This window comes from Mus pahari, chromosome 9 (assembly GCF_900095145.1).
Source record: "Mus pahari chromosome 9, PAHARI_EIJ_v1.1, whole genome shotgun sequence".
Lineage (NCBI taxonomy): Eukaryota > Metazoa > Chordata > Mammalia > Rodentia > Muridae > Mus > Mus pahari.
The window spans coordinates 68,676,457-68,697,241 of NC_034598.1; the positions used below are offsets into that span (position 1 = coordinate 68,676,457).

General features: G+C 38.1%; 1 protein-coding gene across 4 annotated transcripts in view; it reads right to left on the reverse strand.

The window, feature by feature from the left end:
• The window catches only part of Lin7a (lin-7 homolog A, crumbs cell polarity complex component), a 156,100-nt gene that overhangs the window by 70,596 nt on the left and 64,719 nt on the right, over window positions 1-20,785 (reverse strand). The window contains exon 2 of one of the 4 annotated variants that reach the window (XM_021205313.2): window positions 11,259-11,377. The exons of 1 other annotated variant lie outside the window; for it this stretch is intronic. In XM_021205313.2, the coding sequence (XP_021060972.1) occupies window positions 11,259-11,377 (119 nt within the window). Of the gene's footprint in view, window positions 1-11,258; window positions 11,378-20,785 lie in introns of those variants that run through there. 2 more of the 4 variants (XM_029542226.1, XM_029542228.1) reach the window with 2 other exon arrangements.

The following is a 20,785-nucleotide window of genomic DNA, read 5'->3' on the forward strand; positions in this document are numbered from 1 at the left end:
ACTGAGATAAAATTCTCTTGTCAAGTTGTTCTAGGATTCTTCTCTCCTGTACACACACACACACACACACACACACACACACACACACACACACATACACACACACACTCACACACACACACACATTGAAACTTCTGACTAGTTCAGCTACATACATGAACAGTTTTCCTCTGGTAGCTAAAACAACGAACTTAGTTTAAATTCTAAATAAAACCTTTAGAGAATATACTTCCAAAGATGAGGCTATGAAATTACTAGGATACTTTCAAGGGCTTAGGAAAGGCATCTGTTTAGGGAGAAGCAAGGCTTTTGACACTAATGCACACTGATGGCAAAAGCACTAAGTGCCTCTGGCTTCACCACACTGGGTGGACTAGATTTTTGGAAGGAGAGATTGCACATGTACTCTGCATGTAAAGGCTCTGCCAAGACTTTTCTTCCATTAGGACTTTTGCCTCATTAAAAAAAAAATAAAATAAAACAAAACAAAACAAAAACCAACCCAGTTCACTGTTGGAAGAACTTGGCCTTTAAAGGTATCCAGGAAGTATCACTCATATGCACCATGGCTCATTAGCCTTCACATGCTACATAAAACCCAGAAACAATGACAGTTTTCACCCAGTTGCACACAAAATGGGAATGTCACAGCTGTAATTTTCACCACAATTGGCTTCAAAATATTAGCAAAATGTCAGAGTTCAGGAGGAGGTTATACCAAATGAACAGAGGCCCTACTTGAGTTCTCTTCTTTTTTGATCTATCCACCAGTTGGAACATTTCTAGCTTACTTAAGTTGATGAAGCTCTCTCTGGTTTCTTAGGGTTTTTTTCTTTTCTTTTCTTTTTTTTATTTCATTGAAAAGTGTCAAGACTTTCAGGATGGGGCAAATATAAGTTTAGTAATATGCTTCCTTTTAAAGTTTGTGGGTTTTCTATAGTGAAAATATAAATAAAAAAAAAGTCATGCAGTTTCTAGAAATTTAGAAATTAACTTTCCTGATTGTGTATGCTCATTGGTAGGAAACTTAGCACAGGACAGTCTGGCTTTTGTGTTCGCTCTATTTGGCAATGCAAATAAAATCAAAGGAAATGTGAAGGCCATCAACTTCCTTTTCTTTGACATTTTCCAGTTTAGTGTAATGTGAAGAGAAAGAGATATGCATAACCTTAAAGCAGATACATTTTCTTTAATACTGTTGAATGTGGTAGTACCCAGGGTATGTTCCCACAAGGATGATAGTTGTAGATGAAGAGCCTATGTGACTCTACCCTACACAAAGGAAAAGCATTAAAAAACTTATTAAAACAGTAAAAGCAAAGCAAAACAAAATAATAATCAACCCTGCACATTTTGCCATAAATAACTAGCTTTGGCAGGATAAAGAAAGGAACTTAACATAACAAAACTTAAAAAAAAAAGTGTCATATAGCCGGGCATGGTGGCGCACGCCTTTTATCCCAGTACTTGGGAGGCAGAGGCAGGCTGATTTCTGAGTTCAAGGCCAGCCTGGTCTACAGAGTGAGCTCCAGGACAGCCAGGGCTATACAGAGAAATCCTGTCTTGGAAAAATTGTGATATATATATATATATATATATATATATATATATATATATATATATTTTTTTTTTTTTTTTTTCTATATGTTGCCTCTTACTTTATCGTGTTTATACATAATCTTTAGTTTAAGATTTCCTGTTACAGAAGCCTCCATAGGGCACAATGCATTAGCAAACTCTTCCTCTAATGAGGAGCTAATGTTTAAGAGTCTTGAAGGGACTTTAGATTAAATTTGGGGGGGGGGGTAATTTAATGTCAAAATTGGATGAAAGATTTTACTATGCATTTCTTAAAGCATACAAAAGTCCATTATCACTGAGGAAATAGAAATAAAACCACAATTAGAAACCACCTCATTCTAGTTGGCTGGCTATTGTCAAGCAGAGAAAAAGATAACCAGAATTTGTTCAGGGTGAGGAGAGAAGGGGACACTGAATGCTCTTGATACATAAATGCTCATTTCTAAAACTACTTTGAAAAATGTCACGAGAAGTTCCTCAGAAAATTAAAAATAGAAGCAATGTATGATTCAGCATTCCCAGTCTGGGAGTATACCCAAAGGAAATTAAATTGGAGAGTCAAAGAGAGATCTGTGCTTCTATGTTTATTGAAGGACTCCTCACAAGAACTAAGAGTTAAAACCAAGCCTGTAAGAAAGCTCAGTGGGTAAAGATGCTCGCCACCAAGCCTTATGATCCGAATTCAATTCCTGGAACCTACGTGTTGGAAGGAAGGAACCAACTCCTGCTATGTGTCTTCTGGCCTCCACAGTAGCGCCATGGTACGGCCCTCCTTGCAAACAAATAAATAAATGTAGCTGTTTTTAAAGTATTGAAACAAACCTAAATCTCTAACAAAGGATGAATACATGGAGAATATGTGGTACACATACACAGAGGAAGAGTATCCAACCATTAAAAAGGGGACAAAATTCTAGTATTTGAGACAGAAATGGATGAACTTTCAGGGCATTGTGGGAAAGAAGCTACTCACAGAAGATCAAATGCAATGGCTAATTAAAGTGGTCACTTCGATTGGATTTGAAATTAATTAGCAGACACTCCTCAGGGAATATGTGAGGGAGGTTCCATCCATCCATGGTTAACTAAGAAAAGGGTGACTATCCTGAAAGTGGGAGGTACTATACTGTTAATTTTGGTGCCAGATTGAATAAAAATTTACACACACACAAACATATACGCCCACAGGCAAAAACATGCACACATGCACATTCATACATGTGCACACACACAACAAGACAACTGGGGTTGCTCCACCCCTCATCTGTGCCCTGGTAGAGAATGCAAAGTAATCAGCTCCCTTCTTAGCCACCTGGTTTGCCCCCCCCTGCCTTGTTAAGCTATGAGCCCAAATTTCTTTCTTCTTTTAAGTTGCTTCTTTCAGGTATTTTGTTAGAGAAAGTAAAAAGCCAAGTGGTACAACAAACACTGCAAAATCTCACTCAGATGTGAACTCTAAAAGCAGCTCATTAGAGGGAATGAAGAAAAAGAACATCTGGAAGACGAAAGGGGAGTGGCTGGAGAGGGTCATCGCAATCAGCAGAAAAAAGTCCTGGAGTTATGCTGTACACAGAAGGGAGATCACTGTTAACCACAAGGTATTTTACATTTCAAGATAGCTAGAAAGAAGCTTGGGGATCATCAAAACCCCACGGCATGCTGAATGCAGTAGGTGATGCTTACTACAGTGTCTTAGCTGATATACAAACAATATTAGTATCAGACATCAAATCACACCATTCAAAGAAAAAAATGAAAATCTCTCCGTGAAATATATGCTCTAACCGTTGTTATTGCTATCAGGAGACACCTTTCTGGTAAAGCCACCAATGGTTATTCTCACATATGCTTGGGTTAGCTATGTTCTTAATTTTTTTTAATGTGATGTTGTGGAATGGCTTCTTGTAATTACCTTTATCCAATCAAATTGGCTAACAAATATCATGTTGCATGTGATTTCTCTCCTGTGACATCATCACTATCCTTGCCTGGCAGGGTATCCGTGTTGTCTTACTATGTTGGGTGAGATATTTGAAAAGCAATACCATGTGTCAACATCTCTTTTAGTATGCCTCTTACTACATAAAATATATGTCTTATATATAAAATATATAATATAGTATGCCTCTTATTAAAAGCTTTATCATTTGCCCCCATGATTTAAAAAAGAAAAAAATGCAAGGACACTTTTATTTTGTCCCAATTAATGTTTCTACTAAAACATATCAAACATTTTAATTATTATCACAAGACTCAGGAAATCTCTCTTACAATTTCTTTCTTTTTTTTTTTTTTATTTTGCCATTTACTGAGCATTTACTCTTAGCTCTGCATTTCACTTGTGAAGATTTTAATATTTTATTTCATTTTATTTAGTCTTCCCATGGACTTATTGTCTTATGTTATTTTTCAAATAGAAGAAACAATCAAGATTGAAGAATTTAAGCAATACAAAGATGATATAATTAAGTAACTAGCAAGGGAGTGGACCTAGGTTTGTCTGCAAGCATTGTCTGTAATTTTTGCACATTTTTCTATTTACTGTATCACTCCACAATACTGCTTACTTGCCTGTGTCCTTTTTCCACCGACACCCAGCCCTCACTTCTAATCTTTCCAATTCTCTTCTGTCTCTTCTTTCCAGTTCTTTCTCCTCCATTGTCTTTGTCTAATCTCTTCTTACCTCTGATCCTAGTACATGTTTCTCTGGGAAATTCAGCTTCTATGCTCTATCTTCTAAATAATCATAGCTGTATCATGAAGCCATTATCTACATTTTGGTTTGCATGGTAGACTGAGCCATATAGAACACCATCAGCTTATGCATCCAATGACTTTTGTTACATGTGCTCACCCCAACACATGTTGGGAAACATGTCCCCTGGGGAAAACATGTCTTACTAAACATTAGTCCAATGACATCATATTATTTTCTTTTATACCTTTATATTTGTTTATACCTTTAAGTCTGTGGTATGAAAACTTTATATAGAGAAATAGTATAAGATTTAGATGGGAAATAGATTGGCAATGGAGGACTAATGAATTCTATCCCCAGGAACAAAAGGAAGAAAGAGAAACAACATGACTCACATTTCTCAGAGAGTTATAATGTACCTATCAGGACTTGTACTGACTACTAATTTTCACATGCATTTATTCATTCATTTATTTTACTTTACTTTTAGTTCAGTTTAGTTTATTGTTTTTGATACTGGGGTCCAAATAAGGTCTTGTGAATGTTAGGAAAAATACAATTAAGCAACCATCCCAGGCCATTTTTAATTTTAAAAATGGGGGAGGGAGACAGAGAGTATATATATCATATCAATTAAAGATACTGACTTCAGCCTTTTGTCAAAATAAATTGTGTTTGGTTGTGAGATTTGTTCAGTCAAGATACCCTTGATTAGGCTATAGAACAATATTCTTAGAGTCTTGAGGACAGGGAGTAAGAAGCATTAACTTCTTGTTTTGGGTATGTGTTCATTAAGGTTGAGTAGGCCATCTATTTCTCACTCTGAAGTCCTAGCAGACTGATAACATTATACTATAAACTACCTAGGGAAGGAAGTGAAAGCCATGCACTAACACAATGACTTCTAGAGGAATTCAGAGCATAGTAAGGTTTCCATTCACAAATGACTGGATAATCAGTTGGGATAACCACATGTACCTTTAATGACGATGAAGAGATCCAATTCTAGAGTGTGGTAAGTAATAGATGAGAATTAGTATATTTTGGTCCAAACTTACAGACTATGACAACATAATATGCATGTGTAGGTGGTTTATTTTCTTACATTTTACTACATTAGAAAAATATTAAAATCTTTTATGTATGTATATACATATGTATGTTTGTATGTATTTTTTTACACCCCATATTTTATTCTACTCTGGATCCACCCTCTGACTTTTCCACATCCCATACCTTCTCCAGCCTCCCCCCTCCCATCCCATGAGGATGTCCCCACCTCCCAACCCCCATTGGCCAAGGAAAGTAATTTGGGTGACTATATAATGTTGTTCTATGCTTTTGGTTCAAGAATGTATAGTACAATAATAAAGGCTGGAGGTCATCCTCTCCAGGAACCATTCTTGGCAATTTATCCCACTTAAGTCTGGAGCACATGATCCTGAGAGAGGCAGAAGCTCAAATGCTTTACAATCTGGAAGATGGTCAGAGTAACCAAATTAAAAATAAAAATTTTTTGATTGCATTGGCTATGAAAATAATTTACATTCAGCTGCTGAAATCGAATATTCTCTCTCTCTCTCAATGGTTCAGTTTTTATTATTTTTATTTTTTCATTGAGAATACAGTATATTTTCTCATCTTCCGTCCTGTCCCCCAGTTCCTCCAAGATTACCTTTACCTAATTTCATGTGCTTTCTCTTAAAACAAAATTTATAAAAAAGAAAAAAGAAAAAAATCCCTGAATATTAATGGAGTTCAAGTTATATCAGCCATCTACTCCTGAGCATTGGGCCACCCCAAGGTTGATTAGTACACCCAGTGTTACTCCATTGAAGAAAACTGATCCTTTTCAACTCCCAGCAGCTACCATTGGTGAATAGCTTCTTGACTAGGGGTAGCCTTTGTGTTTGCCTCCCCTTCTCCCTACTGGGATTCTGCCTGGCTTGACTTGTATCAGTCTTCTGAGTGCCTTCAGGGCTTCTATGAGTTACTATGTGCATCAAGTATGAGTTTCAAAAATGTTGTTTCCTTAACGTTGTCTACTCTCCTTGGCTCTTACAATCTTTCTGCTTTTTTTTTTTTTTTGTCTGCATGGATACCTGAGCCTTGGAGGGGGAGGGTATGAAAAACACATTTATGGCTGAGCACTCCAAAGACTCTTGCTCTTAAAGGGTTGTGGGTCTCTGCGTTAAGTTCCAAATACTGCAAGAACAAGTTTATTTGCTCAGAGCTATGGGATTCATTGAGCTATGAGGACAGCAATAAGACATTAGGAGATTATTTTGTCTCCTTCCTCCTCCCCTTTATTTATTTATCCATTTTACATCCAGATTGCAGCTCCCCTCTCCTCCCAGTTCCCCTTTAAGTCCCTCCCCCCATTATCCCTCTTCTCCTCTGAGAAGTGAAGCCCCCTCCCCATGGGTATCCACCCACCCTGCCCAGGCACATCAACTCACAGCAGGACCAGGTGCATCCTCTCCCACTGAGGCCAGACAAGGCAGTCCAGCTAGGTGGAAGGGCTTCAAAAGGAGGCAAGAGAGTCAGAGTCAACCCCTGCTTTACTCATTAGGGGCCCCATAGAGACTAGGTGGCATATCTGCTACATATAAAGAAATGTTCAAATCCTTAGTCATCAGGGAAATGCAAATCAAAATGATGCTGAGGTTCCTTCTTACACCCACCAGAATGCCTAATGTCAAAACCCCAAGTGAGAGTGCTGGTGAGGATGTGGAGCAAAGGGAACACTCCTCCATTGCTGATGGGAGTGCAAACTTGTACAGTCACTGTGGAAATCAATTTGGTCATTTCTCAGAAAATTGGGAATAACCCTACCCCAAGGCCCAGCTATACCACTCCTGGGCATATACCCAAAAGCTACTCTATCATTCTGCAAGGCCACTTGCTCAAATATGTTCATTAAGGGTCCTTTTATTGCTGTGTTCATTTAGCAGAATAATAGTGGTGTATTTCCTCCTAGGTCCTCTGTCTTAACTCAGGTTTTGACCTGATTAACAGTAGAAGGCATGAGTTCCAGCTCATGGTAGGTATTTAATCCAGTAGAAAAGTGGTCCCCTGCTCTCCTAGCATCCATATCGCCATTGTTCCAGCCTGCATATCTTGCAGATAAATCATTATTGCAGCTTGCAGAGTTGTAGCCGTGTGAGATTCATTACTTGTCTTCTACACTAGCATGAATAGCACCTCCCAGAACTTGGAATGGTTGGTCTCTTAAATATGGTCATTTATACACATCTTTCTTTATCTGACACACAGCATGAGATATTAGGGGGAAAATCCTATGTCTTGGCAACCACCTTGATGCTGAAGTATTCTTACAAAATCAAACATCGCCATTTTGAAATCATTAAATTTGTGCCTCAACATTAAAATTTAGACTGTTATAGCTATCTATCCAGTGTAGAGCTAAAATGTGTTGAAGTTACTTTTAAAAAAATACAAGAAATGGCCAGTGTGGTACAAGCCCTATTTCATTGGTCATTTAATTCTTGTGTGAATTTTCTCTTATCTGCTTGTATTGATATATCTCCTTATAGAACTGTAGTATCACATAGTTCTCCATTTCTTGGTCATGCACTCTGAGGTTGTTCACAGAATGGGAACAGTTTAATCACTGATTGAGTTCTTTGAAGATCTATCAACAATCAAGCACAACAACAACAACAACAACAACAACAACAACAAATCTGTCAACCTCTGTCTGTGTGCTGAGTTTGATGCTGTGTGTGACTTGGCATATTACTGTGTTGCACCTCTCTACTAATAGAGCAAGACGTCTGTGAGGTGTGTATGTTGATGGTCCTCCTCTCAATACTGATCTCAATATGTATGTTTTCAGACTTTAGTAGCACATGTTACAGAAAAAATAGTTAAGAAGACTGTTAATACTTTATGAGCATTCATTTTTAGCATAAAATATAAAATCTCATTCAACTCTTCTCTTAAGAGCATTGTGCATATGCCAAGAGTTTGCTCAGTAGACTCACCCTACTTGTATAGCAAAGTAGAAGATTACCTCATAATACAAGGATAATCATTGTTGCATTTATATAAGGCATTCTTTATAAAAGCTAACCTTGCCTTCTTATTTTGAGTGTGTTATTGGCAGTTGGGTGATCTGTATCTTGTTTTGCTGTGTTAACAGTAACATTCCTTACATTTATATTAAGCAGTCTGGACAAGGGCTAACCCTACCATCTTGTTTTGAACAGATGTTATTGGCAATTGTATGACCTGTATCTAGTTTTGCTCTCTTAGTTATAACCAATAATGCAGTTTAAATTTTAGGTAGCAGATATTGCTTTAAAAACCAAAAACGGGTAATTTAACAATAAAAAAAAAAATCCTAAAGATTATTTAAGTGAACATCAAAAGTTTCAGAGACTTCATGCCTGCTACATAGAGACCAGGAATGAAATTTTTCTTGGCCCAAGCTTATTTAACATTTAGGTATCTGTTGCCAGACTTACTTCCTCGAGTCACTTTCTTTATTGGCTTTGGATTCAACTATCTGGCAACATATACTCATATTCTTTGACGTATCATCACTTGAAGGTGTTTTCATTAAAAATACCATTTAAAGTTGTTGTGTTACTATGTTTCCATTGCTTCCAACAGCAAATGCCAATGCAAGGCAGAGATAATAATGAAAGTAACTGCAGACTGTAGCTGCATAGCCAGTTCTACATCACTAGTACAAATTCCAGACAAGACGATCCTGTAAGTATTGACTCTAAGAACAAACTTATGACTGTCAACATTAGTGTGAACCTAAAATTACTTGTACCAGTTCAAGTTTGTACAGTGTTAGGTAGTTATTTTGTTTATACTCTATTTTTTAGTGAACTTTTTTTTTTTTTTGATTCTTAGCTGTTAGCATGTATTGATTATATTAAATAATGTGCTTCATTGTAACATTTTTCTGCATGTCTATCTATTTTTCAAACCACAAATGAAGAACCTGCTGATAATTCTGTCTTTTAGATGTTAGATACTTAATTCCCCATCAATCTCAGTTCATTTTCATCTCAGAAATATAGGAAACATTTGAGAGTTTTCTGCTATTGCGTGTCTGCCAACATCCCGTCTCTTACTTGATGCCCTGAGTCCTTTGTTTCTAGTCTCTTGTTTTTACTTCTGTACCAGTATTTGTGTTTTTTCATTAATGTTCATTGACTTTCCCAGAACAAGTCAAACCAGGTCAAAGTTCTCCTAGAATGCCTCTCAGGAAATAAAGTCCAGTGTTTTTCTATGACGTCTATGAAGCTTTATGTAACCTGCTCTCAGGCTGCTTCTAGGGAATGTACTCTGCTTTGCATGAAGTTATGCTGCCTTTTGGAATAGTCTAGACATGCATTGAGACCACTATTGTCTCTGAGGTTTTGCATTCATGATTTGTGCCTGAGACACTATCCTCCTTGGGATGCATGTGGCTTTTTTCAATATTTCAATTATTCTTTTTTTTCTGACCTTAAATTGATAAAATGGAACCTCCATCACCTCTGATCCTGATTTTTCTCCGGTTTATGGTATCATTGGTCTCTCATTTTCTATGGTCCAGTTCTTTGACACTATTTTCTTTTACAAAGAGTGCAAGTTTTGTGGACCTGGAGGCTTTGAATTAATCATGAGCCATACAGTTAGTGAGGAGAGATATTTTATGTTCCGTGTCCTTCAGTCACAGAAACCAGAATGTTGTGACACAGAAGAGATGACAGAATCTCTGAAAAAGGAAAAGTCTTTCATTACAAATCTCAAGGGATTACCAATTCAAAGACTGCGAAAAAGTGTCTGGAGAACTCAGGTGTAACTTCTTCTACAGAGTTTACAGGAGGTTGTCTGAGAGGAATCCACAGTTTCTGGGCACTGTTCACATTTGTTAGTAAGGTAAAGACTTGGCATAGAACTAGTACATCTTGAGAAATTTCCTTTCAGCCTTTGATTAACTTACAGGTTGAAAACTCGGTAATGTCATTATAGTTATTTATTTAGACTATGCTCAGCACCAACAAAGAGCAAATAGTGATCAATTTCATGGGAGAAAAAAAAAAAAACTGAACACAAACACTACCCAGCCTCCATTCACAGTTCCAAAGGATGATAGAAGCCTGGTGCATCTGTCCTTCCTGGTGCGCTCTGTGCTAAAACAAACTCTGGTCTTGAGTGGTTTCATGTGGCCTTTAGGAGGAGACCAGCAGAAGATCCATCAGCTGTGACTCCTAAGCTAGATTTATAGGCTACGGTTTCTGATTAATGGGTTTCTAGTGAGTGATGGATGAGGAATAATAGGTTAATAAATAAATGAGATAGCTTATGTTTCTCAAGGAGATTTTCCTGTGACCAATTAAATTAATCAGTCGAGTAAGTTAATTCTACCAAGATCCCATTTATGAAATTTAAATTGTCATATGAACACAATGTGTTTTACCTCACTTAACAAAAACAATGATTAGCCAAGAAGCATTATGCTGACTTGCTACAAAGGCATGGCAGTCTATTTGGAAATATTTCTATTATCACACTAGGCATTAATATTTGAGTAAGCATAACTTCAATTGGTAGGAAATTACTCTCTAAGACTTAACTATGAAAAATGTACTCAAGTGTACCCCTAAGAAACCACCTCATTAATTACGATTATTTCCATTTGAATTTCCACATGGCTTCGCATGACGGCCCAGTAGATTAGAATGCACATTACAGTCACTTGCTGAAGCCGGTCCTTCGCCAGTATCATAAAGTCAATGTTTGGTTTTATATAAATGTATAATTTCTGCCTGTGTCTAATTTAAGAGTTTAGCAGACTAAATTATATTTTATCATCTGTCCAAGGAACTAAAAACAGAAAGCAAAGATGTGGTTCCAAGCTTGACAATTTCAACTGTTTATATGGCAAAAACATGTTTTCTACTCAGAAGACATATGGCCGAAGGTAGTTGTTACATTCTCAGCGTCCTACCTCTCGTATTGCTGTACAAAACTCACTCTGAAGCACCTTTTTGAGAGACTGGAGCTTGTGCACTGGTACTTCCCCAGATTCTTGTAGCTTTTCCAGTAGTTCAATTGCTCTTGCAACATCTGAGTAGGGGGGGGAAAAACATGAGCATCAAGACAGAGAATAGACTATCGCATCAGCAGAACGCCATAGCTTCTAGTGAGTGGTGAGGTCATTTCATGTGATCATCATGTGGGATTCGTTGTAAAACCAGAATTTATTAACTTGGAGCTTATTGATTTCATCTTCTGGGCAAAGACCATTTAACTCATCAAAAGTAAGCTTTTACTTCTATCTTTGATGGTGTTTCTTAGCCCTAAGTGCACTAAGTATTCCAGACTCAAGATCTTTCTACTTCAGCCTCTTAAAATACTGAAGTGTACCCACTACAACTTACAGGACTGTTTTGTTTTTCCTTTCTTTTTTTTTTTTTTTTGAGTTTGTCTTTTCATATATATATATATATATATATATTCTTTTACATATATATATATATGACATTTATCATAGATGCAATGTTACAATGATTGCCTCTATGATTTGATTGCTATACAGTTCCTTCCTTTGTCTATAAGCTCTATGAGGAAGGAACTTTACCAGTTTGTTTGCCTATGCTCCCATAGTCTGATATTATATGAAGAGTAGGGATTTTATGGAGAAAACGATTTGACTAACTCTTTCCATTTCACCACTTTTTCCAGGTCCAATCAGTAGTTGGGTGGTTTGAACATGCTTGGCATAGGGAGTGGTACTATTAGAAGGTGTGGCCTTGTCAAAGGAAGTGTGTCACTGTGGGGTATGTGTGAGAGGACCTTGTTCCACATTGTCTTTTTTTTTTTGTAATAACATAAAGTTTTGCTATTTTATTTATTTTTATTAGATATTTTCTATATTTACATTTCAAATGTTATCCTCTTTCCTAGTTTCCTCTCTGAAAAATCCCCTATCCCTTCCCCTTGCTCCCCAACTCATCCACCCCTGCTTCCTGGCCCTGGCATTCCCCTATACTGAGGCATAGAACCTTCATAAGACCAAGGGCCTCTCCTCCTATTAATGACTGACTAGGCCATCCTCGAATGAATTTATGAAATTCTTAAACAAATGGATGGATCTGGAGGATATCATCCTGAGTGAGGTAACCCAATCACAAAAGAAGACACATAATATGCACTCACTGATAAGTGGATATTAGCCCAGAATCTCAGAATACCCAAGATAGAATTTGCAAAACACATGAAACTAAAGAAGAAGGAAGACCACTGTGTGGATACTTCGATCCTTCTTAGAAGGGGAAAAAAACTACCCATGGAAGGAGTTACAGAGACAAATGAGATCTGGTCATATCCCTATTGACCAGCCTTTAGAATAAATAATATTGAGAGAAATTTTCAAATATTAAAGTCAGAGGTTAATGTAGCAGGAATTATGTTATCTTTTATAGCAAGCAAAGAAAGCTGAAATCTTTGGATTATTTCACATTGCCAAAAGAAAATCACGCAATGAAAGCCTATTTAAAAATATTTATAGTGATTCCTTCCCACACATTTGCTATAGTCAGCACCCCAACCAAAAAAGTCACTTAGGCATTAAACAGTAGGATATTAAGCTTTCAATTCCTAGGCAACCAGCTATAGGAAATATTACATGTCACTGCACTAAGATTATAAATTCATCCATCCATCCATGCATCTATCAATTTCAGGTTCTGTTATACATAGTACAAAGCTTTCCTGAAATCATGGAATTCCCAATCTAATGAGAAAAAATATAACAGCACAGTTGCCTATGGGGAAAAAATTGTTACACTTCTGAATTTGGGCAAGCTTAGCATGGGTATGTGTATCTAACTGAAGCAAATTACCAGGGAGGGACTTTAGAATCTCCCCCCTGGGGTAGTTATTTTTATTGCCAATTGTAGCCCAAAGTAAAACAAATCATGAAATCAATGCTACCCTGTCAGTTTCTGAAGTCTGACTTCTAGTACATAAACTGGAAGATGACACCTTCAATTCGACAACACCAGGCACATCCTACAATTACTGATGCACCAGCTGAGATGTTATGCCTTTCCAGCACATAAAAATACTCTACCCAGATACCCCAGGGGTACAAAGAACTCAGTATGTTTAAAACCGAGCTCATTATTTTTTTTTCCTTGAAAACTAGCTCTTCTCTTCCTGCATTCTGTATTTCCATTAATAGGACCCCAAGCAGCCTGACTCCCAAGCTTGACTGTGGCATCATCTCTCACGCCCACTCCCTCCTGTTGTTACTCAGCAAGCTCTATAGATTCCATCTGAACAGTGCCCTCTGAATGGAATCCTCTACTTCATTATTTCAGGGACGCCTTCATTGTCTCTCACCTGTGCTACTGGAACACAACCTCCCTAATTAATCTCTTCTTTCAACGAGTCTTTTCCTTTTTCAGACCAGCCATGGTACTGCTTCTAGAGTAACTATTCAGAATGAGAGATCTCGTTCTTACACCCTTGTACATAAAACTTCCCGGACATCCCACTACCTAGCAGATACAATTCAGGTCATTTGGGGGTTTATTGAAGGCTTTAGCAATCAAACTCACTTCCTGCATTACTGAACTTTACCTCCTGCTCCTGCTGTAGTATGGAAACCTGTTTGTTGTTGTTGCTTTGATGTTGTTCGCTTGTTTCTCCTTTCCCCTTTTGAAAGCAAGCCACAGAGTGCCACACCATTATAGCACATTTCCGTTGGGGTGGAACCTGTGCATTCTTTTAGTAAAGCTACCTTTATTTGTGAATGGAGATCTGTTGACAGAGGAGATAATCCCTTCTCTTGCTTTTATGGGATGCACTGTCTTGGGTAACAGATATGCCACAAAGATGCATATGCTTAAAGAAATGAGATACAGGAGGTCTAGGCATATATAATAAAGACATATTTCATCCTGTGGGAGGCCAGAGAGGATGGACTCTAAGCAAGCTCCTAGGTAGGCGGTGAGACCAGGAAAAGGGAGAATGAAGAATGTTTCATGAAGACATAGTCAGCGAAGATGGAAGGCTTGATTAAGGAAGTGTGGGTCATTTAAAGTCTCCTGCAAGGCTCTGCCAGAGTTTGACCAATACAGATGCAGATGTTCGCAGTCAACCATCAGACTGAGCATAGGGACCCCAATGGAGGAGTTAGGGGAAGGACTGTAGGAGCAGAAGGGGTTTGTAACCCCATAGGAAGAACAACAATATCAACTAACCAGATCCCCCAGAGCTCCCAGGGGCTAAACTATCAACCAAAGAGTACACATGGAGGGCTCCATGCCACATATGTGGCAGAGGATGGCCTTGTCAGGCATCAGAGGGAGGGGAGACCATTGGTCCAGTGAAAACTCGATGCCCCGACATAGGACAAGGTCAGTGAGGTAGAAGTGGGTGGGTGGGTGGGAAAGCACCCTCATAGAAGCAGGAGGCATGGAATAGAGGGGTTGTGGAGGGGAAACTGGGAAGGGGGATAACATTTGAAACATAAATAAAGAAACGACAGAAAGGAGTTCAATAGGGTTGAAGATGAAACAAGAGAGAATGTAAAAGGGGGATGAGGCAGAGAGAAGGCATATCATGCAGGATGCTTAAGTCCCTGTACCAAATAAGCTATCTTCAGCAATGTCTTCACTGACATCCTGTTCCCATGGCTCTTTGTTCCCTCATCAGTCACACTAGCTATTGCTCTCACGTTGTCTCAGCTTCCAAACCTGTCTTCTTCCTCTATCCGTGGGACTTTTATGTATTTCTTATGTATGTGTTCTCATGATTCATGGTATCTGTGTGTGTTCATATGTGTATCTATGTGTGCACTGGCATGGAGGAGTACAAGATAGCTGGCCACACTCATCGGCAGTCAGGAAGTAGAGAGGGGACTGTGGGCATTTAGCTTGCCTTCTTCTTTTTATTCACGCCAGGAAGCCTCCACTGACGGTTCCAAACACATGCAGAAGGCATTTCCTTTCGTCCTTTGCAACCATCTAGAAATAGTACCCTCACACACACCCAAGCATATTTCTGTGATGATTCTAGATCTTGTCAGGTTGGTAGTGAAGATTAACCATCATGGCTGAATATTATAATCATCCAGGGAGCTTTAAAAACACAGATGCAGAATCAGGCACATGCAAGGGATTCCAATGTGACTGGCACAGCACTGTAGCTGAACATGAGGCTGAAAGACATCCAGGGTTGATACCAGTGCTCTAGAGGGCATGAATGGTTTAAAGTTCATGCGGGATTATATTGTGCATCTAAGGCCTTTAAAAATCTGTTACAGATTAATGGCTTCAAATATAATTGTTTTTCAGCTCACTAAAGAGGGCTGACTGATTGATATACCTGCTCCTAGCCCTCATCCCTGCTTGAGAGATATTGATTGAGAAGGCATGAAAATAAGGCCTAAATATCTTGTTTAAAAGAACTGCTCAAAGTGAGAGTATAAATAGAGGTACTGATTCATAAGTAATGAATGTGAAACCTTGCATTCTATTATTTTTTGAGATAGTGAATAGAAAAGATGCTAAATTGGATTCTTCAAGGCATCTAAGAATTACTGATAAAAGTGATTATGGTTGAGTACCATTGCATTTTAATACTTCCTTTTTTAAAAAAATGACATTTGAACCCTGACTGATAAACCCCAAATCTCTCAGTAATATCCACTGTTCTGGGATTTTTGTTTCCAGGCATTTTCTTTGACCATGATGGGATGAGGAAAACACTGTCCAAGAAAAACAGAACAAAAAAGAGATACTGCTCCAGTATGACTTACTGAAAGTTACAGCGACTTAATTATATTGCACCATTACATCACTCACACTCCTTATATGGGGTGGCTGGGTAAAGATAGAATATTTCCAAGGAAATTTTTTTTTTTTACTAATTTTGGACAGAATCACATAACATTTGTGTCTGCTCCATTAGCTAAGGGAAGAAGGTCTCAGAGGAACAACTTTAGAGAGCAGAAGCTCTGAGAGGATTAGTATGTCTTCCTTGGCTTCATAGGGGGTAGGGATTGTCATCAGCCTGCCTTTCTATGTCTACCTGGGCAGGCCAAGAGGGTTTAGGCAGAAGTGGCAACTGAGTCCTGAGCCTTCTTGCTGATATTGGTCCATTTGAGTCCAGCAACAGGAAGCCAGGGAAACCCAGAAGGTGATGAAAGATAAATGGATTCTGAAAGCCAGCAGGAAGGAAACAATGGGCCCCCCAACAGGAACCTGGCCAGTGTCGGAAACAAAAGGGAAGCGATTGAGAACTGGACGTGAGACCTGGACCTGTACACAGAACTCTGCTTCTGTACAACACATACACACACACACACACACACACACACACACACACACACACACACAAACCCCAAGACCAGGATCCTGGAAGGTAGACAAACATTTGAGACAGCTCAATAGTTACAAGTACTACAATGCAGCTTGCGGCTTCTTAGAACGATCTTGTGGTTCTTGTTCATAACTTCCCTGCATTTATTTTATGAAACCCAAACTGATTACTAACATAAAAACTCCAATCTATGGATATCTTAGTTTAGGATGGGCATTAGATAGGGATGGAAGGCTGCTAAGCACCCAAGGGAAAGAAGATCCCCAAATGGTTTTTCTTTCTGAAGGTTCACCTTAGTTACTGACTCTTACCACTGCCACCCCATCATGGAAAAAAACCCTTGGGAACCGTATGTGTATACCCATCCACCTTTATAACTTCAGTTCTAGTTACCCTTCTCTTCAAACCAGTGGCAACCTCTAATTGCTCATCTGTGATTTGGGAATCTTAGTCCATTTTCAGATGCTCTAGAGAATGCTATGGACTTGCTTTTTTAGAAAGAACAGTTTATTTATCATAGAGGGTCTTGAGGCTGAGAAGGTCAAGCTTGAAGGTTTGCAAGCTGGTGAAGGATTTCTTACTGAGTCACAATACAACAGAAGCTATCGTGTGGGAAGTACACAAAACAGAGCCACCTCCTAGAACAGAACCACTCTCAAGACCCAAGTGGCATCTACAGTAATGGAATACACTGATAATTAACTCATCCACAAAGGTAGAGCTCGAGTGACTCACCCCTCTCAAAATGTCCTGGCTGATATCGCTACAATGGCAATTAAATTTCACCATTGATGTGACAGAGCTATTCAAACCACATCATGCTTCTGTGCCTCCCACCCACTTAGATTCCTCTGATATACACAATGCATTCCTTCCATCTCCAGGATTTCCAAATGCCTAAATTTATTCCAGCAACAACCTGATGTTTAAAGTTCAAACTTTCATCTAAATCAGACATAAGTGACATGCAATTCACAACTCAAGCTGAAACAATTTCCCTTATCTGGGAGACTGAAATCAAAATTTAATCTACTCTCAAAATACAGTGATAAGACCAACATGAAACAGACCCTAGCACTCCAAAAACATAAATCGAAATAGGCGAAACAGATAATTTGGAAACAAGTTTTATAATTAGGACAAAGTACAAATAAGGCTGAAATGTGATAACAAAAAAACACAGCAACTCTTAAAACTGGAGAATTAATTTAATTTTGGATCTTGCAAGATGGACATGGGGTATACAAATAAGAATCTGATGTCTGCAGATTTATGCTCTCCTTGACTCTCATTGTCTTGGTCACTTTCTCTGCATAGTAATCATTTCATCAAATAGTTGCATGGTTATTCCATTTCTATTCTTTTCCAAATGAGATTTTTTCTTTTACCCATACAAAATTCAAATGGTTCAGATCTTTATCTGATTTCCAATTTCCTTTTAATTCTATTTTTTTATCTTTAAGTAACTTATCTGCTATCTCACAGTGTATCTAGTTAAATGTTGCCATGTAGCTGCCCGAGTGCTTGCTGCTTAGATATCTTTTCGGGGCTTGATATTTCAGTCCATCACAGGGATGTTCTCTATCCCATAAAGCCTTAAGACATGGGCATAATTCTACCAACTTCTTTGCTACTATATAGCAAGAGTGACCCTTTCCTTGAATCTCCAGTATCTTATTTATTGCTCATTTTGGCCAGAAACCTCCTGTACTTTACTGACTGTATTTCTGTCAACATTCTTACTATGGCTTCAGTAAATAATTCTGAGACATTATAAACTTTTCCTATTCTTTTCCACTTCTTATCTCTCATTAGAATCATCCTCAGTAGTCTACTCTATTCACAGCGGCAGCCTGTTGCTAACCCCTGCCAATCTCTCTGAGCCTCTCTGCTTTCAGGTTGTTTCTGAGCCTTTCTGGTTCTTGCTGTAGCTCGTTATTATCTGGATACCAGTCTCTGTCAGTCTGTTCTCTGTGTCTGTAACACAAACTCACAGACTGGGTGGCTTATAAAGAAAATACATCTATTTCAGATCAAAAGGTTGGTGGACCCATGGGCATAGTACAGACAACAAGGAATAATTTGTGCATAGTGACATGAGAGAAGGGCAAGCAGGCACACATCAGTCAGAACTCATGCTTAAAGGAAACTTAGCCTACTCTCTCATTAATGGCATGGATCCATACTGGGCATAGGTCACTGCTTACCTAATCACCTGTCAAGGCTTTTACTGATTAACATTTAACTGATTGCAACTCACTCAGCACAGAGATGGTGAGGAGACACTAAAACTACAATTTAAGGCCATTGTATGTGAATATCTTCCTAACTTTTAACTTACTTTATCTTAGCACATGATTTTACATGGGGTAAATATCTCTGTGTTACAAATGTTCTCATCACAATTATGCAGGGTTTAAGTAACTCACTCACAAATGGGGGATTTAGTGGGATCTGGGCGCCTGAGTGATGTTGAGCCTGGTGCCTTTTATTCCTGTTCCATCACAGCTTTACTTTCAGCAGCTTTTCTTCTTTGACACTCAAGTACTTTCACAACAGCTTTGTGCTCTGCAGGCTTTCTTGGTCAGATGCTGAGCTCTTAATTTTTCCACTTTCAATAAAGATTAACCCTTATGCATTTACCAGTGTACCCCTCTCAGGCGGGAGTTATTGATCAACAGGATCATCTGGGGAGCTTTCAAATGACAGAATAGAATGGTTATTAGTCTAGGCAGCCCACTGGAATTACCTGGGAGTACTGAAGAAAAAAATAAAAAAATGCCTAGATCCTACTCACATATATTTCTGATTTCATTGAGCTTGTGTTTGACCTGGAGATCATAGGCATCAGAATCTTAAGTATCCCAGCAATCATAATGTAAAGTTGTGTTGCATCTCATTGGTGTGGATTTTCAGTTTGTCCTTGCCATGTTAATTACAAATATATTCATTGTATAACAGAGGAAACTCAGGTCCAGAGAAAAAAGTTTGTTCTCCAGGAAAAGAGCTGACAAGGAAGAATTGAAATTTGAATGAAGCAATAGTGTTCTAGAATCTGGGCAACATTTGAAATGTTGCTTAATAAAGCATACACAGCCAGATGTTTGTATCTTGAAGTTCTACTCCACATCTGTAACTAAAAATAGGTCCAAAATAGAGTTAGGATTGATGAATGAGTCTGTTCCAAATCTGTGCAGATCTTTTTGTCATTATTCCATTATATAGTAGAATATAGCAGTGATTTATATGATATATTTTATTTATGCAATAGTTTAGGTATAATGAATAATTTTGAGATGATTGAAAGAACACATGAAGATATCCTTATGCTTTTGTCTTATAAAAGATTTGAGGATTTACGGACTTGTGAGCTATAATGGGTGGAGATCTTATTTTGAATCAGTGTGAGCTAATGGCTATCATTCATTGAGAGCCAACAGTGCTTAGAAAAACCCTCACATGCATACAGAGAGATTACTGTTATTTCTATCATACAGGCATTGCAAAACAAAATAAGGCTTAGATATATGAACTATCAGGCGCAAATCTACACAACCAATAGATGGGAAAGACAGGCTTAAAAACAAAACCAGTAGTATTTAGTTCTGTTGCCTATGTACTTATTTATTTATTTATTTATTTATTTATTTATTTATTTATTCCTCTAATCTGATACTTAAAATAGACTGAAGAAAGAAAAAAACAAGCTTCACGCAAATTATCATTTAAATATGACAACACACAGCACCCTGAGCTGGAGCAGACATGCATAAGATTGTCTCAGGAGGCATTTGTTCATAATCACACTGGATTGTAAAGAAATGGTCAAGACTCTATGTAGAGAGTACTGAAAATAGTCATAGGAAAAAAATTGATAACACTTCATTAAAAAATAAAGGAGTGCTGTTATGAAAATAGCAGTATCAAAAAATAGCAAGTTTAAGAAATGGTGGAACTCAAGAGGAACAAGTTTCTAGTGATCTGAAATAATCATGGGGTCATCTTTTCAGTCTTCAACGATGACTTTCTTTTTTTATTATTATTATTTTCTTTATTTACATTTCAAATGCTATCCCGAAAGTTTCCCATACCCCTCCCCCCACCTCTCTTCCCCTTCCCACCCACTCCCACTACTTGGCCCAG